Source organism: Carassius carassius, chromosome 15 (genome assembly GCF_963082965.1).
Source record: "Carassius carassius chromosome 15, fCarCar2.1, whole genome shotgun sequence".
Classification (NCBI taxonomy): Eukaryota; Metazoa; Chordata; class Actinopteri; order Cypriniformes; family Cyprinidae; genus Carassius; species Carassius carassius.
The window spans coordinates 28795500-28820513 of NC_081769.1; the positions used below are offsets into that span (position 1 = coordinate 28795500).

Below are 25014 nucleotides of genomic sequence, written 5' to 3' on the forward strand. Positions count from 1 at the left end.
ACACATTACAGATATTGATTAACAAACGCGGATAGCTACGTTATGGCTACGTTATAAAGAATGAATAAAACGTATAAACTCATTGATTTCGCTTAAGCAACTTTTTCGGTGTGGGAACAGGATCCATGACCGTAAACACCATCTTTGTTCCCTTCAACAACATTGAATGCAAAGCCAGCAAACAAGCTGATCTCAGGTAAGTGCATTCGTGCTTCTTTTATGTCTGTGGAGGGGGTGGAAACATCTCCAAATGTACGGAACTGTCTGCCCTGTTCTGCTGTGCTGATGACGACATTTCCGGAGTTACGCCCGAGTCCATTTTACACGAAAACATTATTTGGGGAAGATATTTATACTCGGGTACATACATATATTTTTCTTTTTCTTCAGGTGCCTTCAAAACACTATCTTTATTTGAATGTTAACTCATATCGAGCGTTTTTGCTGTCAGTGGGATAACGTTGAGCCTCTAGCTCACTTGCTAGCTAGCTGGTCATTATCGTCTGATGTTTGTGTTCTGTGCATGTTACGTTACTATTAATTTATCGTTTAACATCATTTTAATGTATTTTCTGATCAAGCAGACCAACACGTAATCTGAGGTCATTATATATGATGTAACGTTAGTGTTTTGATTAGTTGCCTAGTGCTAACGTTAGTCTGTATCTGTATACAGTTAGGTGCTTGGTGACAGAACATGATGCTTTTATTCTCGTATTATTGTTTTAATGTATTGTTTTATGTTATTTCATAATTAACTTTTGTTTAAAAGCTTCTGCCATCGTCACATATGTAAATGTCACATGTTAATTAGTAAATATTTTGAGCTGTATGTTATTATATGTAGATTTGGTCCAACTGCCAGGATCATTTCGCCCAATAATTTTGTGTGACTTTTGAGCACGTCTCACACACAAATTGAAGATTTTACCCTAGGATTTGTGCTAGCTGTTAAGCATCTAATGAGCTTATCGCCTCATTTTTAACTAGCATTGCGGTGTGGTTTATCAGGCCTGTTTGCATGCAAAGCTGGTTTTCATTTACACATTTAAACGTATTTCATAACATATTTCTTCTCCATCTGTTTTTTTTTAAAAGGCTGGATGAGTGCATCCACCTGCCGCTGACACATTCCTCTCACTGATCTTGGGTGCTGAGACTGCCTGGAGAGCAACATGAAGGATACTTTCAAAAGTTTATCAACCATGAATCCAGTCTGAGGAAGGAAAATATCACTGCCCTTGAACAGGACAACCGGTGCAGTGTGACTTCACTGTCTCTGAGCTCAAGAGCTGCTTTTTAATGAACCATGGAACAGGGTACATTTGACAGCCCCGTTACTCTTGTCATTAAGGCACCCAACCAGAAGTATGATGACCAGACCATCAATTGTTTTTTGAATTGGACAGTAGAAAAGTTGAAAAAACACATATCCAAAGTGTATCCAAGCAAGCCGGTGAGTTTGTTATCATCAAGATTATTATTCTATTATAAAATAAATCAGTCTGCCAATTATCCAAGAGCTATATTTATGTGAACAATCATATGACCAAGTGTTAGAGTCTCTCTAATCGTTAGTGCAGTGTTTTGAAGGAATAGTTCACTCAGAAATGAGAATTGCTGAATTTTTACTCGCCATTAAGCCGTCCAAAATGTAGATGGATTTGTTTCTTTATTAGAACAGATTTGAAGAAATAAAGTATTACATCACCTTCTCACCATTGGATCCTCTGCATCGAATGGGAGCCATCAGAAGTCCAAACAACTAATAAAAATATCACAATAATCCAATAGTAATTCACACAACTCTAGTCCATGTCTTATGAAAAGCTAAAAGCTGGTAATAAATAAATTCATTGTTAACCCTCTCAAGGCAGGCGTTGCTGATTGCAACAGTTAAAAACTAAAAACCTTATTACTCCAGATACATATTTTATGTATCTGGAGTACTAAAAACTTTACTAAAGGTTACTAAAGTTACTAAGTTACTAAAACTTAATTTGAGCCTGAGAGGGTTAAGGTATTTTTGACTTTTGATTTTGTCCAGAAGCGACGGTTTAAACTCAAGTGCCATAATGATGGATTTGTTTCTTACAAACATGCAGCTTTGACTTCACATGATGTTAATTGATGGACTGGAGTCGTATGGACTATTATGTTTTTAACATCTGTTTGGACTCTCATTCTGACGGCACCCATTCACCGCAGATGATCCATTGGTGAGCAAGTGATATAATGCTACATTTCTCCAAATCTGTTCAGAAACTCCGCTACATCTTGGGTGGCCTGTTTTTTTCATACTTAAGGACCTGAAGTAAGCACTTAAGTGTCATAATTCTGTGCTGTGGGGTTCAAGGAAGGTTTGTTTATGGCTGTAAGAGAGCTTTCTATTTATAAATCACAGAATTAAAATTTAGCCAAGGTTATGTCTTATTCCTACATGATTCGAAACATGTTTTTATGATGATTTAAAAGTGTTTTTAGAAGAAGTCTATGAAATTGCATGCTGACTTAAGGAAATAGCAGCTAGATGCCACCTGCTCTACAGGAATGTTTGGCATTGCTGGTATTTTGCCCAAGAGAGCCCCATGCAGAGCTGTGAGATTTTATGTCTGAGATTTCACTGAACACCGTTCTAATCAAACCCTTCCTACATTCTTTCAGTCATCTAAGGATCAGAGACTTGTCTATTCTGGACGGCTTCTTCAGGATCACTTGCAGTTGAGGGATGTGCTAAGAAAGGTTCTCTTATTTAAACGGTTTCTCTGATTAAGAAAGGTTTCTGTTCTCTAGTTTGCTTAAACATCAAATCAGATGCAACGTTCAAAAAAGTGTTTTGAAGAGAATTTTGATTGTTGAGAAGTTGAAACTTCCGCTTAACTTTATAGTTCGTACAACTTTTGTACTTTATAGATCCTAAAACTTTTGTGATCCACCATCATAATCTCTTTTTAGACATCTGTGGCACAGACAAACTTGATGCAAGAACATGTATAGTGACCACCTCAAAGTGTGTACAGTCGTGGCCAAAAGTTTTGAGAATTACATAAAAATTAGAAATTGGAAAAGTTGCTGCTTAAGTGTTTATAATAGCAATTTGCATATACTCCAGAATGTTATGAAGAGTGATAAGATGAATTGCATAGTCCTTCTTTGCCATGAAAATTAACTTAAAGGGATAGTTCACTCTCAAATTAAATTTTGATATGTTTTAGCTTACCTCAAGGACATCCAAGATGTAGGTTTCTTTGTTTCCTCAGTATTTCCCATTTTGATATTTTTAGGTCCAACCGTTCTTGTCTGTGACTCACATAATGGATGTCTATGGTCACCACCTCAAAGAGCATGCACAGAGGAGTCAAAATTAAACAATTCCCCATCATAAGTACACATTGATGACCTAATACACGAAACGAGTGGTTTGTGTAAGAAAACGAACAGTATAAAACATACCAAAGCTAAAACATACCAAAGCTAAAACATACCAAAATTTAATTTGAGAGTGAACTATCCCTTTAATCCCAAAAAAACCTTTCCACTGCATTTCATTGTTGTCATTAAAGGACCTGCTGAGATCATTTCAGTAATTGTCTTGTTAACTCAGGTGAGAATGTTGACGAGCACAAGGCTGGAGATCATTATGTCAGGCTGATTGGGTTAGAATGGCAGACTTGACATGTTAAAAGGAGGGTGATGCTTGAAATCATTGTTCTTCCATTGTTAACCATGGTGACCTGCAAAGAAACGCGTGCAGCCGTGATTGCGTTGCATAAAAATGACTTCACAGGCAAGGATATTGTGGCTACTAAGATTGCACCTAAATCAACAATTTATAGGATCATCAAGAACTTCAAGGAAAGAGGTTCAATTCTTGTAAAGAAGGCTTCAGGGCGTCCAAGAAAGTCCAGCAAGCGCCAGGATCGTCTCCTAAAGAGGATTCAGCTGCGGGATCGGAGTGCCACCAGTGCAGAGCTTGCTCAGGAATGGCAGCAGGCAGGTGTGAGCGCATCTGCACACACAGTGAGGCCAAGACTTTTGGAAGATGGCCTGGTGTCAAGAAGGGCAGCAAAGAAGCCACTTCTCTCCAAAAAAAAACATCAGGGACAGATTGATCTTCTGCAGAAAGTATAGTGAATGGACTGCTGAGGACTGGGGCAAAGTCATATTCTCAGATGAAGCCCCTTTCCGATTGTTTGGGGCATCTGGAAAAAGGCTTGTCCGGAGAAGAAAAGGTGAGCGCTACCATCAGTCCTGTGTCATGCCAACAGTAAAGCATCCTGACACCATTCATGTGTGCTTCTCATCCAAGGGAGTGGGCTCACTCACAATTCTGCCCAAAAACACAGCCATGAATAAAGAATGGTACCAAAACACCCTCCAACAGCAACTTCTTCCAACAATCCAACAACAGTTTGGTGAAGAACAATGCATTTTCCAGCACGATGGAGCACCGTGCCATAAGGCAAAAGTGATAACTAAGTGGCACGGGGACCAGAATATTGAAATTTTGGGTCCATGGCCTGGAAACTCCCCAGATCTTAATCCCATTGAGAATTTGTGGTCAATCCTCAAGAGGCGGTTGGACAAACAAAAACCCACTAATTCTGACAAACTCCAAGAAGTGATTATGAAAGAATGGGTTGCTATCAGTCAGGATTTGACCCAGAAGTTGATTGAGAGCATGCCCAGTCGAATTGCAGAGGTCCTGAAAAAGAAGGGCCAACACTGCAAATACTGACTCTTCGCATAAATGTCATGTAATTGTTGATAAAAGCCTTTGAAACGTATGAAGTGCTTGTAATTATATTTCAGTACATCACAGAAACAACTGAAACAAAGATCTAAAAGCAGTTTAGCAGCAAACTTTTTGAAAACTAATATTTATGTAATTCTCAAAACTTTTGGCCACGACTGTATATTGTACTCTTTTAAAGTATTTGACCAGAGCTCAGGATTTTTGTATGGATTCTAATCACTGGATTTCTTTAACCCCAACAGCAAGATGAATACCACATGGTCCACCTGGTGTGTGCGTCACAAAGCCCCCCATCATCCCCCACTTCCAGCAGCCCTGCTAGCACCACCGATTCCAGCTCTTCAGTGAGTGCATAGATTAAAAAAAGAAAAATACCATTCCATGAGGAATAGTTCCTTTTCCTGTTTATCATATATGTAATACCTTACATTTAAGGTTTAATTTGTTAACATGGTTAACTACACTAGTTAACCTAAACAATGAACAAATACTTTTAAAGCATTTATAAATCTCAGTTTATGTCAAAGGAATAGTTCATCCAAAAATGAAGATTTTGTCATAAATTACTCACCCTCAGGTGGTTCAAAACCTGTATGTTTCTTTCTTCTGTTAAACACAAAAGAAGTTGGAAACCAAACAGTTGCTAGTAGCAACTTCACAACTTAAAGGTGCTGTATGTAGGATTGACACAGAGCGACTGAACTAGGTATTGCAGTCCAAATTCAAAATGTTGGAGAGGGTTTTTTCACCCTGCCCCATCTCCTCAAACTTGACACACACACAGGTTGCCAGATTGATGACACTAACAGGAACGAGCGCACTTGACGTTTATTAAATTAAATGCATTGTGTTTTCCGCCAACTGGCAACCGGGGTGCCGAAATACAATTGGGTAAACTGAGAACACAGACCGACATTCTGGCCCGGAACAACATTTTCAAAGGAGAATAACTGACTGTAGCATTGTTTTTCAGATAAACAAGTATGTTAACATGTTTCATCAATATCTGCAAACATTATGGTATTTTTATGCTTTAATAGAGTCAAGAACTTGCATACAGCACCTTTAACAAAGGTTAATAAATGAAAAAAATATATTGCTCATTGTTAGGTCATGTGAGTTAATGCTTAAACTAATATTAACAAATAAGACCTTATTGTTAAATCTTAAGCTCATGTCCATTTTTTTTTTTCTTCCTAGATGTCAGACAGTACAGGTCCATCCTCCTCATCTGCTACCCCTAGTCAGGAAACTCCAGCCAACTCTGATGGTCTAAGGCACCGGGGGAACCCAACACAAACACACGGCCTCAATCCTGCCCCTACTGGTGTGATGCAGAGGTAAACACACATCACACTCTCAAATAACCCACTCAAGGCAAAACGTGTGGAGTTTTGAAGCTTTTGAGTTTCATTTTGAATATTTCATTCCACTTAGGCCTGAAGGAATGCCTCTTCCCTTGCAAGGTGGTCCCGCTGCTGGCTTCCCCGCTCACCCCATGTACATGCCCATGCAAATGTTTTGGTGGCAGCAGATGTATGCCCGCCATTATTATATGCAATAGTAAGTTACTTCAGCCCAGTTGTTGTTAAATATGAGTTTAGGACCCTGAATAATGTATCTGAGCCCTTTCATACTGAGATTTCAGAAAATAGCTGTACAAATCAGTATAAATAAATACTACAGGTCAATTTTTTTTGAATAGGTAATCATAATGAATGATCAAAAGTTTATCAGAAGTGAAAGACGTTTATTATGTTATAAAGTCATCATAGAATTTACCACTGTTAGCACAAAAATATTAAACCGCAAGAACTGTTTTCTAAATTGAAAATAACGACACCATTATTATTGTTTCAGCACAAATAATAATTGATAACGAAATAAGCAAATCAGAAAAATTTCTATAGGATCACGTGACACTGAAGTCTGGAGTAATAGCGGCTGAAAATTTAGCTTTGCATCACATTAATCAATTACATTTTATAATATATTAAAATAGAAAACAGTTTTTTTTTTATATATATTTAATATATTTAAATCTGGAAATTTTCACTAGTAGCATATGGATATTTCTCTGTAAAGAATGAAATCAAAACAGACCCTATTACTTCCTTGACTCATTTATTGTAAGTGCACCATCCACCATTCATGTGCAGTATTTTGTTCATAATTTTTCATTCACAATCTTTCAGTCATGCAGCCATGGCAGCCTCCCGGGCGTCCAGCGTGGCCCCCTTTCCCACTCCCAGTGCTGGCCCAACCACTCAGCCAGCTCGACCTAATGAACCTGCAGCCCCTATGGGGGAGGACCGCCCTGCCAACCCCAACATCCAGATGAACGCTCAGGGAGGAGCCATGTTGAACGATGATGAGCTCAACCGAGACTGGCTGGACTGGATGTACACAGTGTCACGTGCTGCCATTCTGCTCAGCATCGTCTATTTCTATTCCTCTTTTGGCCGCTTTGTTGTGGTGATCGGTGCCATGCTGCTGGTTTATCTGTAGGTTGTGTACTAAATAGAAGCTTCCTGATAAGCAGAAGTTTACTTGTAGGAAGTTGAACATTGTGTTTGCGCTTCATTGGCTCTGTTTTTGTACTCCAGGCACCAGGCTGGATGGTTTCCCTTTAGAGCAGAACTGCAGAATCCAGAAGCTGGAGAAGGCCCACAAGACGAGGCTGAGCAAAATCAGGATATGCAAGAGATGGTTAGTTATAGAGGTCACCTTTTGCCGATATTGTTGCAAATGTCTAGAAAGCAAGATATACTGACAGAACAGAATAGTTTGGACACACTGGACTGAATTTGTTTTTCATGATCTTAAAAATGTGTTGCCCTAGAGGATGAAATGTAAATTGTAACCATGTATGAATTCTCTTGAAACAAAAGGTATTTTTTTATTTATTAATTTAGGTCTCAATACATAAATTGTAGGTTTTTATTTTTAAGATTTGTCAGTTCATTTTAAATGTGGAAAATAGAGATGATAATGTGTTCGGTCTGTTTAAACTTTTTAAAGACGCATATGTACATATAATGCACTAATGTAATTTTCTGTTTGCATTTAATTTACATTATGGTTTAATGTTTTTCTAAATCTTAGGCATTTATTTGTGCAAAACAGTAAAAACAGTAATCTTATGAAATATTACAATTTTAACTTTTTTCAATTTTAATATATTTTAAAACTGAATTTATTCCATTGATGCAAAGCCGAAATTTCAGTGGCAGCAATTTTTTTTAAGTTCCTTTGGAAAGTTAAATACCAGTATAACACCATTTATTTGAAATATGAAATTAGAATCATTGTAAAAATGTTTTTACTATCACTTTTGATCAATTTGATCCATCCTTGCTCAAATCAAGTATTCCTTTCTTTCAGATAAATCTTAAACTTTTGAACAGTAGTATATATTATTGAATAAAACGTTTAAAAACATTATAAAAAATAGAAAGTGCTGATTATATATTGTTAAGACTGTTAGGGGAGTTAAAGTATTTGCTGATTATCAGCTGATACCAATAATCTTAAAATGGTCATACATAGTCCTAAAACTAATTCTTTAAAACTATTACACATCTTTCTCATGAACCAAATGAGTGTTTTATTTGGTATTTACAATAAAAAAAACGTACCGATCTCTTTTTCACTCTCTCTCTCTCTCTGTAGGAGCGTATGATGGATGAGGGGATGGAGGATGACGAGGGGGACAGCGGAGAGGAAGGTCCTGAAGATCCCATGAACACAGACCTGCATCAGCCCGGCTTCCTGTCGGCCGCTTGGTCGTTCATCAGCACTTTCTTCACCTCCCTCATCCCTGAGGGACCTCCACAAGCTGCCAACTGAACTCGGATGTCTCCGCATTATCTGTGGACAGTGGAGAGTAAACACAAAATGATAATAAAACACAAAAAAGTACAAAATGTTCTGCCAGTCCTGGCAAGTCTTTAATGCTGCTTCAATGGTATTCAGTTTTACCCCTATTCTATTGCCTAACGCTTTTCTTCTCGCCTTTGTCAACAAGTCGGGGTGAGGTTTCATGGATGTGCTGTCCATGTTGTTATGAAAGACTTTTTTTTTTTTTTCAAGACTGGTTGATAAACACATAAGACCATAAGACTTAGTGAATCATGCCGTTACTTTAGTGCACAACTATTTTTCTCTTCCTTGTGTGTAAATAAATAGTAAATATTTACAGATATGAATATATGCATCTCATTGAAATAGGGTGTGTTTTTGAATAAAATCAGGTTTTGGTTTCTTATCGTAATAAGTGTTTTTGATTTCAGCTGATCCACTGATACACCACTAGTGGGCGCCACGATAAAAAAAAATACATCTACATTGCAGATTTCAAAGAAGCTTCTTTCCAATGATTAATACTTTTTCTTACTCCATTAAATGTTACTTTTATATACGTATATATATATATATATATATATACTAAAAAAAGATTGAAAATGAAAGTATGAAAGATTCAAGAAAATTTTACAAATATTTTTAAGAAATCATAATGTTATCTTTTTTGATGTATTCTACGTGCTTATATTATAATGTGTATATATATATATAATGTATATGTGACAACATTTAAAATAGATGGAAGTAGTGATGCAGCAAGTAATTCGCTCAATATTCTATTTGTTTATCTCTGTCTAGACAGAGAGAGAGTGAGATTATAAATAGATTATATATAATTTTTTATATTTTTAAAAAAATATTCAAGAAATAAAGGCAACCTATTTCGTAATCACATATATTGCACCAACTATTTTGTACAATTATTGTTCCTTAGGGAAGAATTTCTTACTGATCTCATATCCATACTTGCATGGCATTGGTAAGAGTGTATGTATATGCCACCTGAATGCAACAAAATCCCTTTTTACATTCCGTAATAAAAGCTGTCATCTGCATTCCGGAGCTACAGCCCTCCTTCCACTCAAATAAAGACACTGAGGTGAGATGGAGACAAAGTAGACCATCATGCACTTCAGTGCCTTCAGAGAACCTCTAATCAAATGAAGATGGATTTTGTATGGTTCATTGTAACAACACAATTAATTATGCATGACAGAGACATTTATTGGGCTCATTTCACCCGGACTCCACTAAGTAACTGGACAAATCGGATTATAGTCCCTCTTCCCAAGGTAGGACAACTCTTATCAGGAGAACAGATCTCTGTCTGACAGACCATGATTTCATCATGACTCCATCCTTTGTTGGACAGACTTAGACAAATGTAGCTGTTGAAATTATTTCGCTTGAATTAAGTGGATTTCTGCAGGAATACAAGAAAAGGATAAAAACAATGTGATTGATAACTGCACAAATTAGAGGAGACTGGGGCTAGTTGTCACAAAGACGGTTTCTGAGTAAGAAGGTTAACTTCAAATGTGGTTTTTGTATGTGGTTTTCAAATAACAAGACCAAATGATAAACAACAATATTCCTAAATAAATAAATAATGGTAAATTTTAAAATATGATATCATGTTATAATATTTATTGATTGGACAAACAGAAGAAAATCACTCTTTCATTCACTCAGTCTAGGACAGGTAAATATGTGTGTGTGTGTGTGTGTGTGTATTACAGATTCAGGAATAAATAAATTATATTTTCACAAAAGGTAAAAATAAATAAAATGTGTTCATCCTGGGCAATAATGGTAGAAATTTTAAAAACTAATGTAATGTAAATGTAAAATGCAGGTTTTGTAGCTTAAAGTTGGCTTCTAAAATAAACTTAACAATTAAAGTAAAACAAACAGAAAAAAGTGACAAAATAGCTTAAGTCTCCCCAGTTTTAGCAATTTACATATGTTTCTTCCATTAAATGTAAGCCTATACAAATTCTATCCGCTATTAAATGAGAAATAACAGAGTGTAAGAAGGTGTTCCAAGTATTCAAGAAAAACAAAAGTGTTTTGTTTGATTCAGAAATTTAATCTAGCATTTAATTATGCATGTATTTTTCAAATAAAAGTAAGTGAGGCATCTATAAAACTATGGTTGACCAGTGTTTAATAGAGGCAATAAAGAACGTGGACTCTATTGACAGGGATGTGGGTTAACCTTAATTCACTGGCAAAGACAGCCGACAGTTTTCCATTCCTGCCCATATCATTGAAATGTGCTCCCTTTGTCTTAGGGACAAATTAAAGAATCATGGCGGGAAGAAGAAAAAAAGCATGCAAAACTGAATGAAATTACATAGGATTTAACTGGCAGTCCTTGCTGTGTAAATGACACTCTTATTTCTTAAAATGGACTCCCTGGTGAACTGTTCCTTTCAATTTATTTCTCCATAGCTCACGGCCTCAGACCGCCCTTCTGCTATCTCTTTAATCCAATCACCCTCTCACTGGATGTTATTTATTTGCTTATTTATTTCTTTTCAAAGGATGGAACTGATTTTTATCAGAGGGTAGAAGTGCCTTTTCTTCCTGGTGAAACGGTGACTAACGACCTGCTATCGATTTGTTGGTTTGTCCATGATAGTGATGGCTGTGTGAAAGAGAAGCCATCTTTATATTTAGAATTATGCTACAGATATACCTCAGACATTTCCTGCCCTGCAGCATCCTGCCAAACAAATAACGCACACGGAATAATAAATGATAATTACTGTCACCTCTGTGTATGATTAGTCAGAAACAGGCAGATAATTGTTGGGGATTTAGCAAATCCATTTATTTGAACTCCATTTATTTAAATGCACTGTTTAAAAAAATAAAATAAAAACATGGACCAGAGAAAGATTCAGATGTGATAGAAAATTGGGTTTTGGTTGGTAGTACAAATTGTGATCTTTTTAAAAATAAATAAATAATATATGAAAAATGTATATGATATGTCTATGAACTTTTTTAAACATTTCCATATAATTAAAAAGGTTTTAAAGCGTAATTTTCAATAAAAATTTAATTTGTTATGTAATTTTTGGAAATAACATTTAGTATTTGACTATTTATTCAATGCTATTTCAATGTGAACTCTGCAATACAGTTCTCTGTATAATATATATATATATATATATATATATATATATATATATATATATATATATATATATATATATATATATATATACATATATGTATGTATAAGTTGTAAATATAAAATAAAGATTGTTGGAATTTTTTAAAAGAAAATACTATTTCAGTCTTTCTATTTAATATATATATATATTTCTTTGTAAGCATTTATGGAATTCTTTAGCAATTTCTGAATGAAAATTGTTTTCAAAGTAAATCCTTTTAGTGCATCAACTGTGTTATGCATATTTTATAGAGCTACTCACATTTTGCTGTAGCGAAATGTGCAACTCTCCAAGGCTTCAAAGAATTTATAATTATAAAATCAATCATTCACAATTATTTTATGAATGAAAACATACATGCATAGAAATAGTTCTCTCTCTGACTCTCTGCTGGAATTACTAGTTAAAAAAGTACACAATCTGCTCCCTGAAAAAAGAATTTAAGGTGTTTCATTAATCTATTGAATAAAAAGAGTCTTGAATAATAGCACGCATTTATATTGGTTGCACATCAGGTCCTTTAAATGCTTTCACTTAATTGTAAATAGTAAAGTAAAAAGTAAGAAAAAAAGTATATAATAAAAAGAATATAAATCTTTTTCAGTATATAGATATAATTTGATGCTTAAATTAATGTTACTCACAGAGAATATGCACAAGTTGAACGTTTATTTTGTTTTTTGTTTGTTTTTTTACTCTTTGTCAGTTCAATGCAACATTTTGTACTGTAAATAAAACAAAAAATAGATTAGTTAAAATATCCTATACTCTTTAAAATAAAGGTTCCAAAAGGGGTTGAAAAGAACCATTTTTGGTTCCCCAAAGAACCTTTCAGTCAACTGTTCCGTTGTTCCAAACAACCTTTTTTTTCTTTGCATGAAGAACATTTTAATAATCTACAAAATGTCTTTAAAGAACCTTTTGTGGAATGGAAAGGTTTCATGGATATTAAATGTTCTTCATGGAGTGATACATGTCAATTGGAAACTTTTTTTTTTAGAGTGTATTATATATATTGTAGTTATTTAATACAATAATGCAAACATAAAAATCAAACTCTCACAACATTATTTTGGGGTGATATATATTTCATTTTTGTTTACAAATAACATCTATCATTGCTTCAAATATTACATTAGCCATATCTTTTTTCATAGCTGAAATAAATATATTGCACTTAAAAAAGGCATCAAAACAAAAATGGTCAGTTGTCTCCTTATGAGTAAGATACATCTGACATAGAAATACACACAAAAAAGGAATAAAGAGAAAACATTTGCTAATATATTGCAACTACATAACTGTTTGTACAGTCTGTTCATAACAAATCAAAGGCTTGAAATGGTGGGCACATTTTTTTATCAACTTTACTCTAGACAAAACATTTAATCTGAATAAAACACCCTCAACCCTGAAAAGCATTGTGTGACTTTGTGTTTTTACGCTTGTCTTTTCTGTTCAAATTTGAAGAATAAATAAAAACCAGCATCATTAATTTCCTCACACTTACACACGCACACACACACACACACACACATACCAGTTCCTCTTCATCTGGCTATTACAGCAAGTGCTGTTTCTCTGTGATTTGGTTTCAGGATGTTGATGAATTGTTGTCGATGTGATTGTACAAATAGGAACGCTTCAGCCACAAATCACCCAATTTCCCTCGTTCACCTGGGGAAGACGAGACTACTATTTAAAAGTTAGCCCATTATTTAAAGGTGTAGACTTCCTGCAAGCTGGCTGTCGACAAGCCGCCTCGAGTGGCTAAAACTCAGTTTCTGGCACTGGAAAATAATTATTAGCCAGTTACGAATCAGAAACCTGTCCATTTTGCTCTGGATTTTTTGTTTGTGACTCATTTGCCTCACGTATCCGCTGGTTCATATCAGTTTGAGATCACCCTTATTTTGTCTTTTTAATTTCAATTATGTTAATTTATATTTTCTTGCTATTACCCTCATGTTGTTAATTATTATAATAATAATTATTATTATTATTATGATTATTATTATTATTATATATATATATGTTTGGTTACCAACATTCTTCAAAATATAGTTTTTGAGGGTGTGTAAATGATGAGAGAATTTACATTTCTTGGAAAACTGTCTCTTTAAATATTAAATACAATAAAATGTCTTAAACGGTTTTTAAAGAAAATAAACTTTTCTGACCGGAAAGCTAAAAGTAGCCTGTCCAGCATCACACGTATACTGTTTATACCGTGGGAAGTCGTGGCCTAATGGTTAGAGAGTCGGACTCCCAATCGAAAGGTTGTGAGTTCGAGTCCCGGGCCAGCAGGAATTGTGGGTGGGGGGAGTGCATGTACAGTTCTCTCTCCACCTTCAATACCACGACTTAGGTGCCCTTGAGCAAGGCATCGAACCCCCAACTGCTCCCTGGGCGCCGCAGCATAAATGGCTGCCCACTGCTCTGGGTGTGTGTTCACTGCTCTGTGTGTGTGCATTTTGGATGGGTTAAATGCAGAGCACAATTTCTGAGTATGGGTCACCATACTTGGCTGAATGTCACCTCACTTTCACTTTTTTTCACTTTCCATCCAGTATTGCCGTTTTGAAATAGCACAGCGCCCTCTAGTGTCCACACTTTGAACAGGAGGGCTGACTGGAGGGTTGGCAGCTCCACAGAGAGCATATCATATCATATCATTTAGAGGTGATGGATCACGGGGAATGAGAAACAGCAGTAGTCCAGTGTTATGTTCAGTGAGTTATGTTCTCCCTCATCTGGCTCTGGGTGTCGATAAAGGAATGAATGAATCTTTAAAGAAACAGTTTTCCTAAAAATTACATTCTGTCATCATATACAAACACTATCAAACCTGTATGAATATCTGTCCTTTTGTGGAAAGCAAAAAAAAAAAAAATATATATATATATATATATATATATATATATATATATATATATATATATATATATATATATATTGAAGAAAGTTGGTTCCCACTGACTTCCAGAACACAAAAAAAAAAATAAACGTTTGTACCACTTTCAGTTCCCACTGATTTTCATTATACGGACCAGAAATACAAAGGAAGTCAATGGGAATCGAAATGGTTTGGTTATCAGTATTCTTCAAAATATCTTCTTTTATGTTCTTTGGAAGGAAGAAAGTCATACAGGTTTGGAACGACATGAGGGTGATTAAATGATGACAGAATTTTCATTTTTGGGTGAACTATCCCTTTAAATTGTAGCATTAACACATCTGCAGATGAAGACGGATCTCTGAGGCTCTTATTAACACTAAAAACTCATGCTTAAAGTTATGTTTTACAAGAATTCCTGTCCATTGGGCTTTTCGTTCTCAGCACGTCCGGGTCGTTAGTCAATGCCGTGTGAGTCAATATTATTTACATGTGATTCTTCCTTTCGTGTAAGCATGTGTGTATGGGTGGCGTATGTCTTCGCATGCCGGTGATTGGGAAATCTTATCAGGCTGAAGTGGCAGGAATCATACGAACGGGGTCATGACTGTGGAAGAATGGCGCAGTCCCTGGATGGCGGCGTAGGGCCCCTGCTGGAAATAGTGGTGGTAGCGTGGCATGTGGAAGGAGGGAAAGGTCGGCCCGCTGGCCTGCATGGAGCCGGCCAGAGCGGACGGGGTGAGAGGCATGCCCAGTCGACTGTAAGGGGGTAGAGAGCCCTGGATGGGGTGAGGAAGAGGACTGGCCAGGGACGCTGTGCTGGTTCCGATGGCAGACAGAGACTGAGGGTGCTGAAAGCCAGAGAAGCCAGACGTGGTGGTGACCCAGGAGCTGAGGGAGAGGTTATCCGATGCGGTGAATGCTGAACCTGCATGGAAAGAATTGAATGCATTATTTGTACAATTAAATGAGCATATTTACACCATAATGCAAACATTTTTAGTAATTTTTACAGAAAAAAACCTGTTAAACTGTTAACCCTAAACCAAACCCTAACCATATAGTAAGTACAGCTTCTTAAATGTATAATTACATTGTAACAAGGACACCTTAAAATAAACTGTAAGTAAAAACTGTACTGGAAAACTGTGTGACACATGACATATGATTGCATTTTATATAAATAGATTTGTATCTTCTTATTTTTTGTTATCTACATTGTTCTGTGCTACATTTTCTGTTATTTAGTTAATGTTTATTGCACTATTTATTCATGTGTGTTACCCTGATGGTTCTTTTTGTGTACTGTCTATGTGATTATGGTGGTTATCAGTACATTTTTAGTTACAAAGCCGATTTTGGAAGATTTGTATATTTACATTATTTAACAGCATTTAATATATGGTTGTAGTTTGTAAAAACAGTGCATGGTTTACTTTTACAGGAACATTTTCTTACCTCTACTGTGTGCCAAGTGCCCATCTTCACCCAAGGTTTCCTCATCACCAGCATAAGTCCGAATGGGCGACCGGGCGTAAGAGTGCTTGTGGATCAAGCTCTCAACACTTTCCCTACAGCAAAATCAAAAGACAATAGCCCAAAATATATCTCTATATCCACAAATATTTGATCTGGTTACATATCCTAAATAAACTTCATTTTAATAAACTAAACAAATATTTTTCAAGCCATCAAATAATATCATCTAATTTAAAGAGAATACAAATCTCCAAAAATAAACACAAAATAAAATTTTAACAGTTTTTGTCCATGAAATTAAAGCCAGAGGGGTTCAAAACAACACTGGGCCTAAATGACTAATATTGTATGAACAGAAGACAGTCTTAAATGTTTTAAATGACATGAGGTGCCACAATTTAGATTTTTGGGTAAAAAAAAACATTTAGAAAATTTTAGTTAATTTTTTTTTGTTGTATCTTTTTGTCTTTTTTTATTTTATTTTGAAATATTTTTTTACATTTAATTTCAATTTTAGCTTTAGTTTTTTTTGTACATCAAAGTACAAAAAATATTTTATTTCAGGTAACAAAGTGAGGAACTTTATAACATGTATTTACTATTCTGACATTTTAAACCACACGTTAAGTGTGAATATGCTAATTAATAACACATCTGAAGTGTCTCTCTGCAGCTTTGTGCTCAATGAATCACACAGTTCATGCTAGCTTAAACAACAAGCACATAAAAATATGTTAACACACAGCAAGTGCATAGAGAGAAGTGTGTCTGCTAGCCTTGCAGTAAGTGCATTAGCTCCTGTTAGATTAGACTCCTCAGACAGGCTGAGATGGTCTGCATCACAAGAGCCATGCGTCCACATTAGCCTCCCAATTAGGTTAGGAAAGTGCAATATCTGTCAGCAGCGCAATACAAATATGTGTGTTTTTATCTGCGATGCGCTCCCGAGGAGAGCGGCCTCGCAGCCCTACAACTTGGGTGGCTGTTTTCAATCAGTCACGGGGCTCAATTGAATTACGCTGTGTTTTAGTGCAGTGCCCGACTCCAGACTAATGCGATTTCTGCAGCTCCCTGAAGATCAATTGATCAGATCTAATTCACAGCCCTTCCAAAGAGAAAAAGAAATAAGAGAGATGGAGAAAGAGAGAGAGCAGGATGCATTTTTGTGTGGTATTTTTGGCAGTCATTGACTTTCAGTAGTTCTTTCGTTGTGGTCTGAAATGGAATTTTCTGGCAAATGTTTAACTGGAATGCTAATTTGAGAGCACATTACCAAAAAGCGGTCAGTTCCAGCATTTCTAGCTTTATAAAATTATTTTTGGGTTTTCCAGTGAATCTTTAGTCAGAAAAGTGAGCGATACTGACCCTTTTTCTTGTGCATTTTCTTGATATATATATACAGTATATATATATATATATATATATATAATCAAGATATATTCATAATATATAGAAAGATATTGACATCTTTCCAAGTGTGTTTTCTTGTACTATTTATACATGTTAATCGACTTAATTAAAATATATGGTATTCATATAACATCTCCAGAGGTTGGTAAAATTCATACACACATACATACATACATACATACATACATACATATATACATATATATACATATACATATATATATATATATATATATATATATATATATATATATATATATATAATATTATAATTTATATAATATAAAAAGTCAGATGTTATACAAATGTTACCTTTAGAAACTATTTCTACCTGACCTAAACAAATCTTAAATTGAGTTTTGTTGGTGTAAATTTTTTTTTTAATTAATTCAGCAAAATATATATATATATATATATATATATATATATATATATATATATATAGATATAGATATATAGATATAGATATATAGATATATATAGATATAGATATTTTTTTAAACTTTTTTTTTTACTTTATTAATAATAATAATAATAATAATAATTAATTGACCACATGAACCATACTTTTTTCCAGCGTTCCTTGAACCAACCCGCCCACACACGTCTAGGTCTAATGAGACTAATGAAAAGCCACTTGTGCACTTGTTAATGAGTTTGGCTGAAAGTTCCCCACCACACACGCGCTTTACTCCCCAGAGCAGCTGCTCCTCCTTCTGCACTGAACACTGCTCAGAAATCAACACACGGCTAGCAGCAGAATTCCTCATACCTCTCAATATCCGTAAGTCTGGAGGAGTCTCTGAAGCCTTTGGCAAAAGGGTTGCTGTCAATCTTCAGTTTGGTTATCTGCAGCAAAAATAGGAAATGACTAAATTAATCCAGCAGCTCTTTTCTTCTCCCACATGATGTCACGAGCATTAAATGAAACATAAATTCAAATGGAATGATTGAGGTCTTCCAGTACTGTTCTACTAAAATCAAATCTATTTTAAATTGCTGCCAAAATATACTAATATAAATAGCCAGTGGGAGAAATATACACTCAAAACATACATTTTGACTAAATATATAATGGCTTTTCCAGCTGCCTTACAAAGGAGTTAAGAAAGAGGTTGATATGTACTAACCAGCTGGTTCTGGTAAGCAGTGACCGCAGTGAAAACTGTCTCGGTGAAGACAAATGTACGAAACTCCTCAGACTTTAGATTAAGAAGTGACGCTGTGTGATCTTTCTTCTTGATTATATGAACTCGTGGTTGGTACTTGTGCATGGAGTTCAGGATGATCTGTTTAAGAAAATTGGTCAGGAACATAAGAAAATTTTAATTTATGTGATGCAAAAAAACTATAAATACATATGTAAACCAGGCTTTTGCAGAGTGATGCATTATGCATTTCATTAATTACTGAAATATTTATTATTATAATCATTATCTCTTTTTTATCTTGACACAATAAAGAAAACACTATTATGCTTTATCATCAGTCTACTTTTGCTATAAATATGCTGTGTTTTATATCTAAATAGGCTATTAAATATATCATATACTTGAATAATCATTCTCATTTAAAAAAACAAAAAAAACAAAACAAAGAATTGCTCTTTACAGGCAAAATATATTTTCTGTACAGCAACTTATGTTGACAGATACAGATGCCTATCTTTACAGATAGCCTAGGCTACTATTTTTGTTTTCTATTAAATAATTAGTTATAATTAATACACACTGACATACACAGAATAAAATGTAAAGCCGCAATATATAGCACAGATTAAAAACGAAGCTTTGTGCTTACGTGTCCGTGCTGATCCAGTTCGTTGTTTGTAAGCTTCACTTTTTCGAAAGAAACCATTTGTTTCAATAGCTGTTCTCCTGTAAATGGCGAATCTGGATGCACGTACAACCTGTAATATAATAACAGGGGAAAAAATGGATGCTGTCGATTCGTTTGAATAAAGCCTGCGTTCATTATTTAGCCTATTCGATTTTTTTACGGTGTTCTCATAATTAGCCTACATTTCACAAAATTTTCTTTGGATTTGAATCTAAAAATGACTTAATATATATATATATATATATAGAAAGTGCGAAATTCCAATATGTTCGAATTAGGCTGCACGTAGGCTATAGGCTACATTCAAAGCGAATTACCACTTCAGTTTGTAGGTTGCCTATTCAAAATAATGTATTTAACAATTTACTCCATTTTTAGTTACACTGGCTGTTCACATTTTGTTTATGATTTAGCAACTTTTTTAACTAGTCAAAAACAGCAAAACAACGCATACAGGTGAAAGCTTCTTACCTAGCAGGTAAAGGTGGATCTGCCTTTCCCGCCACAAGCCACGAGGATCTATGATAGGCATATCGATATCTCTTATTGTCCACCGGAACGATGTCCATTAGAACGATATATTTGGCGTCCGGATCCACTCCGGAAAATGATACACGAATTGTCGGAAACATTCGTCTGTTGAAACAATATATATGTATGTTTATAAGTTATATTTAAGTTGATATCGTTGATATATTGAATTGATATCGTGAGTAAACATGATTTTTGAGAATATGTTAGTTCAACTGTGTAAAACAAATGAGCTGAAGTAGCCTATTTTAGATGTGGTGACATTTTTAATCCCATGTCTACTGACAACAGGCCTGTCCTGCTAAATGCGTCTATTAAATATACCAAACAAATTCGTCTAAAAATAGGCTACGAAAAGTAAAATAATTAAAGTTTTTTTACCTTCCAGATTTTGTGATAATCATTTCCGTGCCGAGTTCATGGAACTTGTCCCACAGTTCTTTGGTCTCGAGGCTGCAGGAGATCTTGGCCATCTCCTCGCTGGGGACGCAGGGGCTCGTAGGGATGAGCGGCTCGGTACATAACGGAGCTCCGCCGCCGCTGCTGCTGCTGCCGCTGCTGCTGAAGTCACCGTGGGAGTCCAGCGAAGGCAGGTCTGCGAGGTTTGGATGGCACGACGACTTCTCCACGAATTGTTCTAGAATTTAAAAAAAAGGATCACGAATTACAAAATATGTTGCACAAATGTATTGCAGTTAGTGTTACAAAAGATGTTAAAGTCTGGAACAAGCATGCAGAATTGGGTTTTGATCTAATAAAAAATATATATATACACATATAAGCTCATATAATATATGAGCTTCTATGAAATATAAAAATAATATATAGGCTAGCTATAAACATAATTCACATTGCTATAATTAACAATGTCCTAAAATAAATAGTATTTACGCGTGCTTAAATGTTGATGAAGGATCATAAGTAGGCTATTTCTATTTTTTTACGTTTTTATTAATATTGCCTGAAATTTAAAATGACAAACTGCATAGAAATATTTCAATGCAGTGGAAATAAAACCAAATATTGTTGTTGTTTTTAATTTAATATACTGCTAGGCAAATAAGACTTCACTTCTATCTTTATATTGTAAGTGTAAATAAACGGTTGGGCGTACAAAGTGTTTTGTCGCTTGTGGGTTTAGGCTACCTCCTATATTAAATATATTAATTATGATTAGCCTTAGCCAGGAAAGCAAACAAATATTAATAAAAGAACACAAATTAGCCAAATACAAAATCTCACTTGTTGATCTAATATTTTTCATTTCATAGCATATAGCTTAATAGAATCACTCATTTATTGACAGGTCACAATTTGACTATTTCTTAGAATATTCGCATTTTTACGGCCTCAGAAAGGCATGCAATCGTATAACACACTGAAAACAGTTTCATTAGTCTACTTCAGTTATTTTACACTAGGCTATTTTCTTATATATATAACTGCTGTAGTTTGACGCTGATGTCACTGTACGCCTAACATGCAAACGCATGTCACTGTTGCAAAACACGGAAACACTTTTGCTATCAAAACTCATAAAAGAGTCAGATCTGCTCTCACCCAGCGGCTTTATGGTATTTTCCTCCGACTCCTTGTCCTTCGGTTTCCCACTTGACATGAGTGCGGCTATGGAGAAAGCATTCGCCCTAGAAGAGAGCTGAGGCTTTGGGGAAGAGGTGTACTCCATGATGCGAGTGCTCAAAACTATTCTCAACAGCACAAATGTCCAGAGTAAGTCCCGAAACGAGTTTAAATGGCAAGATGATATTTAAGTCAGGACTAAGAAGATTGCAGGCTACAGGCTGATGCGTGTGTTACTTCCAAATCGGTTGGGACATTGTGTGTCTCGCTCCAGTCACCCTCTAGTTCTCTCGCAAAGCAAGGTCTTCATTGTAAGTTTTGGACACTAGCAGTCTCCTTAATTTCACTAGCCCCTCCGTCGTACACAGCCACGACCAATCGCTGTGTTGCTTCTAGATCATTGGCTCTTCAAGACACTGCGCTCAGTTTATTTACAAATCCTACTTCGGTGACGGCTTGGCTCATGAATATTAATTTATGCACGTGACGTTAACCTTCCTGATTTGTCGACAGTGTGACGCTAGTGAGCGGGCGTCAGTGAGATTTTTGATAGAGGCGTGGCTTAACAATATTTACTCACTTTTGTGACTGGCCACCTCAAGCAACGTCAGAACGACATTAATAATATTCATGAGTTCACCCGTAATGTTTTCGACTACTAGGCGCTGCGTAGACCTGAGAGAGCCGTCAAAATGCTAAATAAACTTCATCAGTGTTTAACACGTCACTTCTGTCTACACTAAAACGCTGGTTATGTATATAAGCTTACATCATGCATGAAAACTTACATGTCCACATCTTGTAAAGGAATGCTACGTGACGTGACAAATGTTTTATCACCTAGAAATAAACTATCCTAGCCTAATTGTATTTGTTTATATGTTTTATGATATAATATAATCCATTATTCAGAACACTTTTTCTCTGACAAAAACACAGGTCCAGACGTTTTCACAATAAGAATATTTTTTTAGTTTAAGTAAAATTTTATTTTAAGAATTTTAAACTAGTTAGGCTATATACTGCTATAACGTTGGAAAGCAAAAAACAACATATTCTATTTATCAATGTTCTGATTTTGTTGCTTGTTTTAAACGACATCGTTCTGTGTATAAACCGTACAAATAAGCGAGAAAAAAACACAGAAAATAGACAGGCTATTTTTACGCTACTAATCTGACTCGATAGTAATTGAAAAATGAGAACAAAAAAGTCACAGCAAAAGTAGGCTAAAGAAAAACATACAAAAATAGGTCTAATACCATTCTAGCCTATAATTAAATAATAGCCTACTATTAATAATAATAATAATAATTATTATATTAATTATATTAATAAAAATAATAATAATAATTTTGTTAGTTTTTATTTTCGCATTCAATAACATCCCTTATCTAATTAGTAAAAGTAACGTTTCTCTATTTTTGAACTTTTGATAAGAACAAATCCTGTCTAGACGCCACCTCAAGCCACCGCTCTCCCTTGATGCCAAAATTGAGACACAGGCCCTTTGTCTAGTCAAACACTTAGTAAGCTTATGCCGATAAAGTTGGTGAAATCATTACTGCAGATTTTAACTAACACTTTTCTTACAAATAAGCATTTATGTCGCGTTATGTCTAACCTGGGTTTAACTGGTCAGCTATGGCGTGATGAGATTTAACAGTTCCACTCCTAAATGCTTATTTTGGTGTATATATATATATATATATATATATATATATATATATATATATATATATATATATATATATATATATATATATATATATATATATATATAACTTCATATATGAACGTACACAATAAAGGTAGGATATCTGTTTTTGATTATTCTCTGTTGAATCACTAATAATCTTTGCTTTTGCAGTCTATACACTTCCTGCGCGTGCTCGTCTGTATATAAATATAGCCTATATCCTAAAAGCGCTGACTCTTGTGCATTCTCCGCTTGAGGAATCACCTCATCCTCAATGTCACTCTCTCTGGAGAGACGCAAGAGCCCCAGATCTACAGCGTTTAAACCCATTAAGACGACACTCAAATGCAAATCCAATGCTGCAGATATATTATAAGGGACCTTGGCTGGAAAAAATTAGATTACTGTGCAATTGCCAGCGGATAATGTGCTAAAAGCTTTCCCACTTAGCGTAACTCCTTACTGAATATTATTCACACTTTCGGGGCCGATGTGCCAGGACAGCCGGCCCATGGCTACTTTTAAAGATACGGAAAAACCCCGGAACGTGTCCGTCAGGTGCAGTGTTGTCATGTCATGTTATAAGAGACTTTGGACTACACGGTCACGACATTGCAAGTGCTTGGCAAAAATGTGACCAACCACTAATCACGATTGCTTGATCTCTCCACCTGCTGTTCAAGCGCAATATATTAATGCAATTATTAATTTCCCCGTCCTCTCTATTCTGTGCATTTATTGACTCATGATTTACACAGTAGCCTATGTGTGCAACATTTTAATATATATATATATATATATATATAGAGAGAGAGAGAGAGAGAGAGAGAGAGAGAGAGAGAGAGAGAGAGAGAGAGCGAGAGAGCGAGAGAGAGAGAGAGAGAGTTTTGTTTTGTTTTGTTTAGATTATTGAAATAAAACATTGTAATGCAATTAACAAATTAGCATTGTTTAATTTATAACGTGTGCAATCTTTGTGCAACCGTTGCTTTTTAATTTTTTTTAATAGGCCTATTAATAATGAAGATCCAACTCGCTTTTTTTTTCTTTTTTTTTTTTTAAACCACTTTGGTTGTTTTCTTGCGACATCTGGCAGCACTGGTCAAACGTCTATTTCATACTGGCAAAAAGTGGGAACCAACAAACAGGAACTGTGTTTGAAACACACATCTGATGGACGCATTTCTGGGATTGCTGAATTATGTCAGAAAGCAAGGGTGACATTCAACAGACGACTGTTTTATTGATTTATGTGCATCGGACGTGAGATATAACGTTGGTGAGGCAAACTAGTTGGAATAGCAACTAATGTGCTGCCGGTAAATGTTTATCGCATAAACAATGTTTTTACGAATATGTTGATTGTCATTATGGAATCAATCCATCTAAAAATGCATTAATTCCATTCCACGCATTCCATGCGTGCCAAATCATATTGCCCTCACGTTTGTTGGGTTTTGTGTATCAGTATGCCAGTAAGTTATGTGTTCCCAACATTATAAATCATTACAAAGTCTTAAATATTAGATTTAAATATTTTATTTAGTAAGGCCTCTATCAATGCTCTTCAATGTAAATAATGTTTTGAACGAAAATAATGGTTTATTTGCATGATCATCAGACATGGGAAATGGATGTTTATTGTTAAAATACTGAAATATAATTATTTTAATAATTCAATATTATTTAGTCAAGAATGCATATACAACATATTTGCATATGCATATACTCACATTTCACTGCTGGTTATGCTCTATATAATCGTGTGTGTGAT

General features: G+C 35.2%; 2 protein-coding genes across 3 annotated transcripts; one reads left to right on the forward strand and one right to left on the reverse strand.

Moving 5' to 3' along the window:
- The first annotated feature begins 248 nt into the window (after positions 1–248).
- Positions 249–9032, forward strand: LOC132158799 (homocysteine-responsive endoplasmic reticulum-resident ubiquitin-like domain member 2 protein). Its single transcript, XM_059568378.1, has 9 exons — positions 249–360; positions 1099–1456; positions 2665–2742; positions 4999–5100; positions 5957–6096; positions 6194–6319; positions 6952–7260; positions 7363–7465; positions 8429–9032. The coding sequence occupies exons 2-9, from the start codon at positions 1310–1312 to the stop codon at positions 8603–8605; spliced, it is 1182 nt and encodes a 393-aa protein (XP_059424361.1). The 5' UTR covers positions 249–360; positions 1099–1309; the 3' UTR covers positions 8606–9032.
- A 5374-nt stretch (positions 9033–14406) lies between these two features.
- Positions 14407–21960, reverse strand: LOC132158794 (T-box transcription factor TBX20). 2 transcript variants are annotated; one of them, XM_059568373.1, is made up of 8 exons: positions 21521–21960; positions 20342–20597; positions 19901–20065; positions 19391–19499; positions 18721–18879; positions 18363–18439; positions 16160–16272; positions 14407–15629 (listed from the first exon to the last, which is right to left on the reverse strand). In XM_059568373.1, the coding sequence occupies exons 1-8, from the start codon at positions 21645–21647 to the stop codon at positions 15289–15291; spliced, it is 1347 nt and encodes a 448-aa protein (XP_059424356.1). In that variant the 5' UTR covers positions 21648–21960; the 3' UTR covers positions 14407–15288. The 2 variants fall into 2 exon arrangements, with proteins under 2 accessions (XP_059424356.1, XP_059424355.1); XM_059568372.1 differs by having other exon boundaries at positions 16160–16275.
- Between the last annotated feature and the right edge of the window lie 3054 nt (positions 21961–25014).

Bases quoted from the DNA above. Each gene is read 5' to 3' on its own strand.
- LOC132158799 (XM_059568378.1), top strand. From the start codon at position 1,310: ATGGAACAGGGTACATTTGACAGCCCCGTTACTCTTGTCATTAAGGCA. The intron at 1,457-2,664 runs GTGAGTTTGTTA...ACATTCTTTCAG, and splicing joins AAGTGTATCCAAGCAAGCCG to TCATCTAAGGATCAGAGACT. The intron at 5,101-5,956 runs GTGAGTGCATAG...TTTTCTTCCTAG, and splicing joins CCACCGATTCCAGCTCTTCA to ATGTCAGACAGTACAGGTCC.
- LOC132158794 (XM_059568372.1), bottom strand. From the start codon at position 21,647: ATGGAGTACACCTCTTCCCCAAAGCCTCAGCTCTCTTCTAGGGCGAAT. The intron at 18,440-18,720 runs GTTAGTACATAT...TTTTTGCTGCAG, and splicing joins CTGCTTACCAGAACCAGCTG to ATAACCAAACTGAAGATTGA. The intron at 15,630-16,159 runs GTAAGAAAATGT...CTTTCCATGCAG, and splicing joins GCACTTGGCACACAGTAGAG to GTTCAGCATTCACCGCATCG.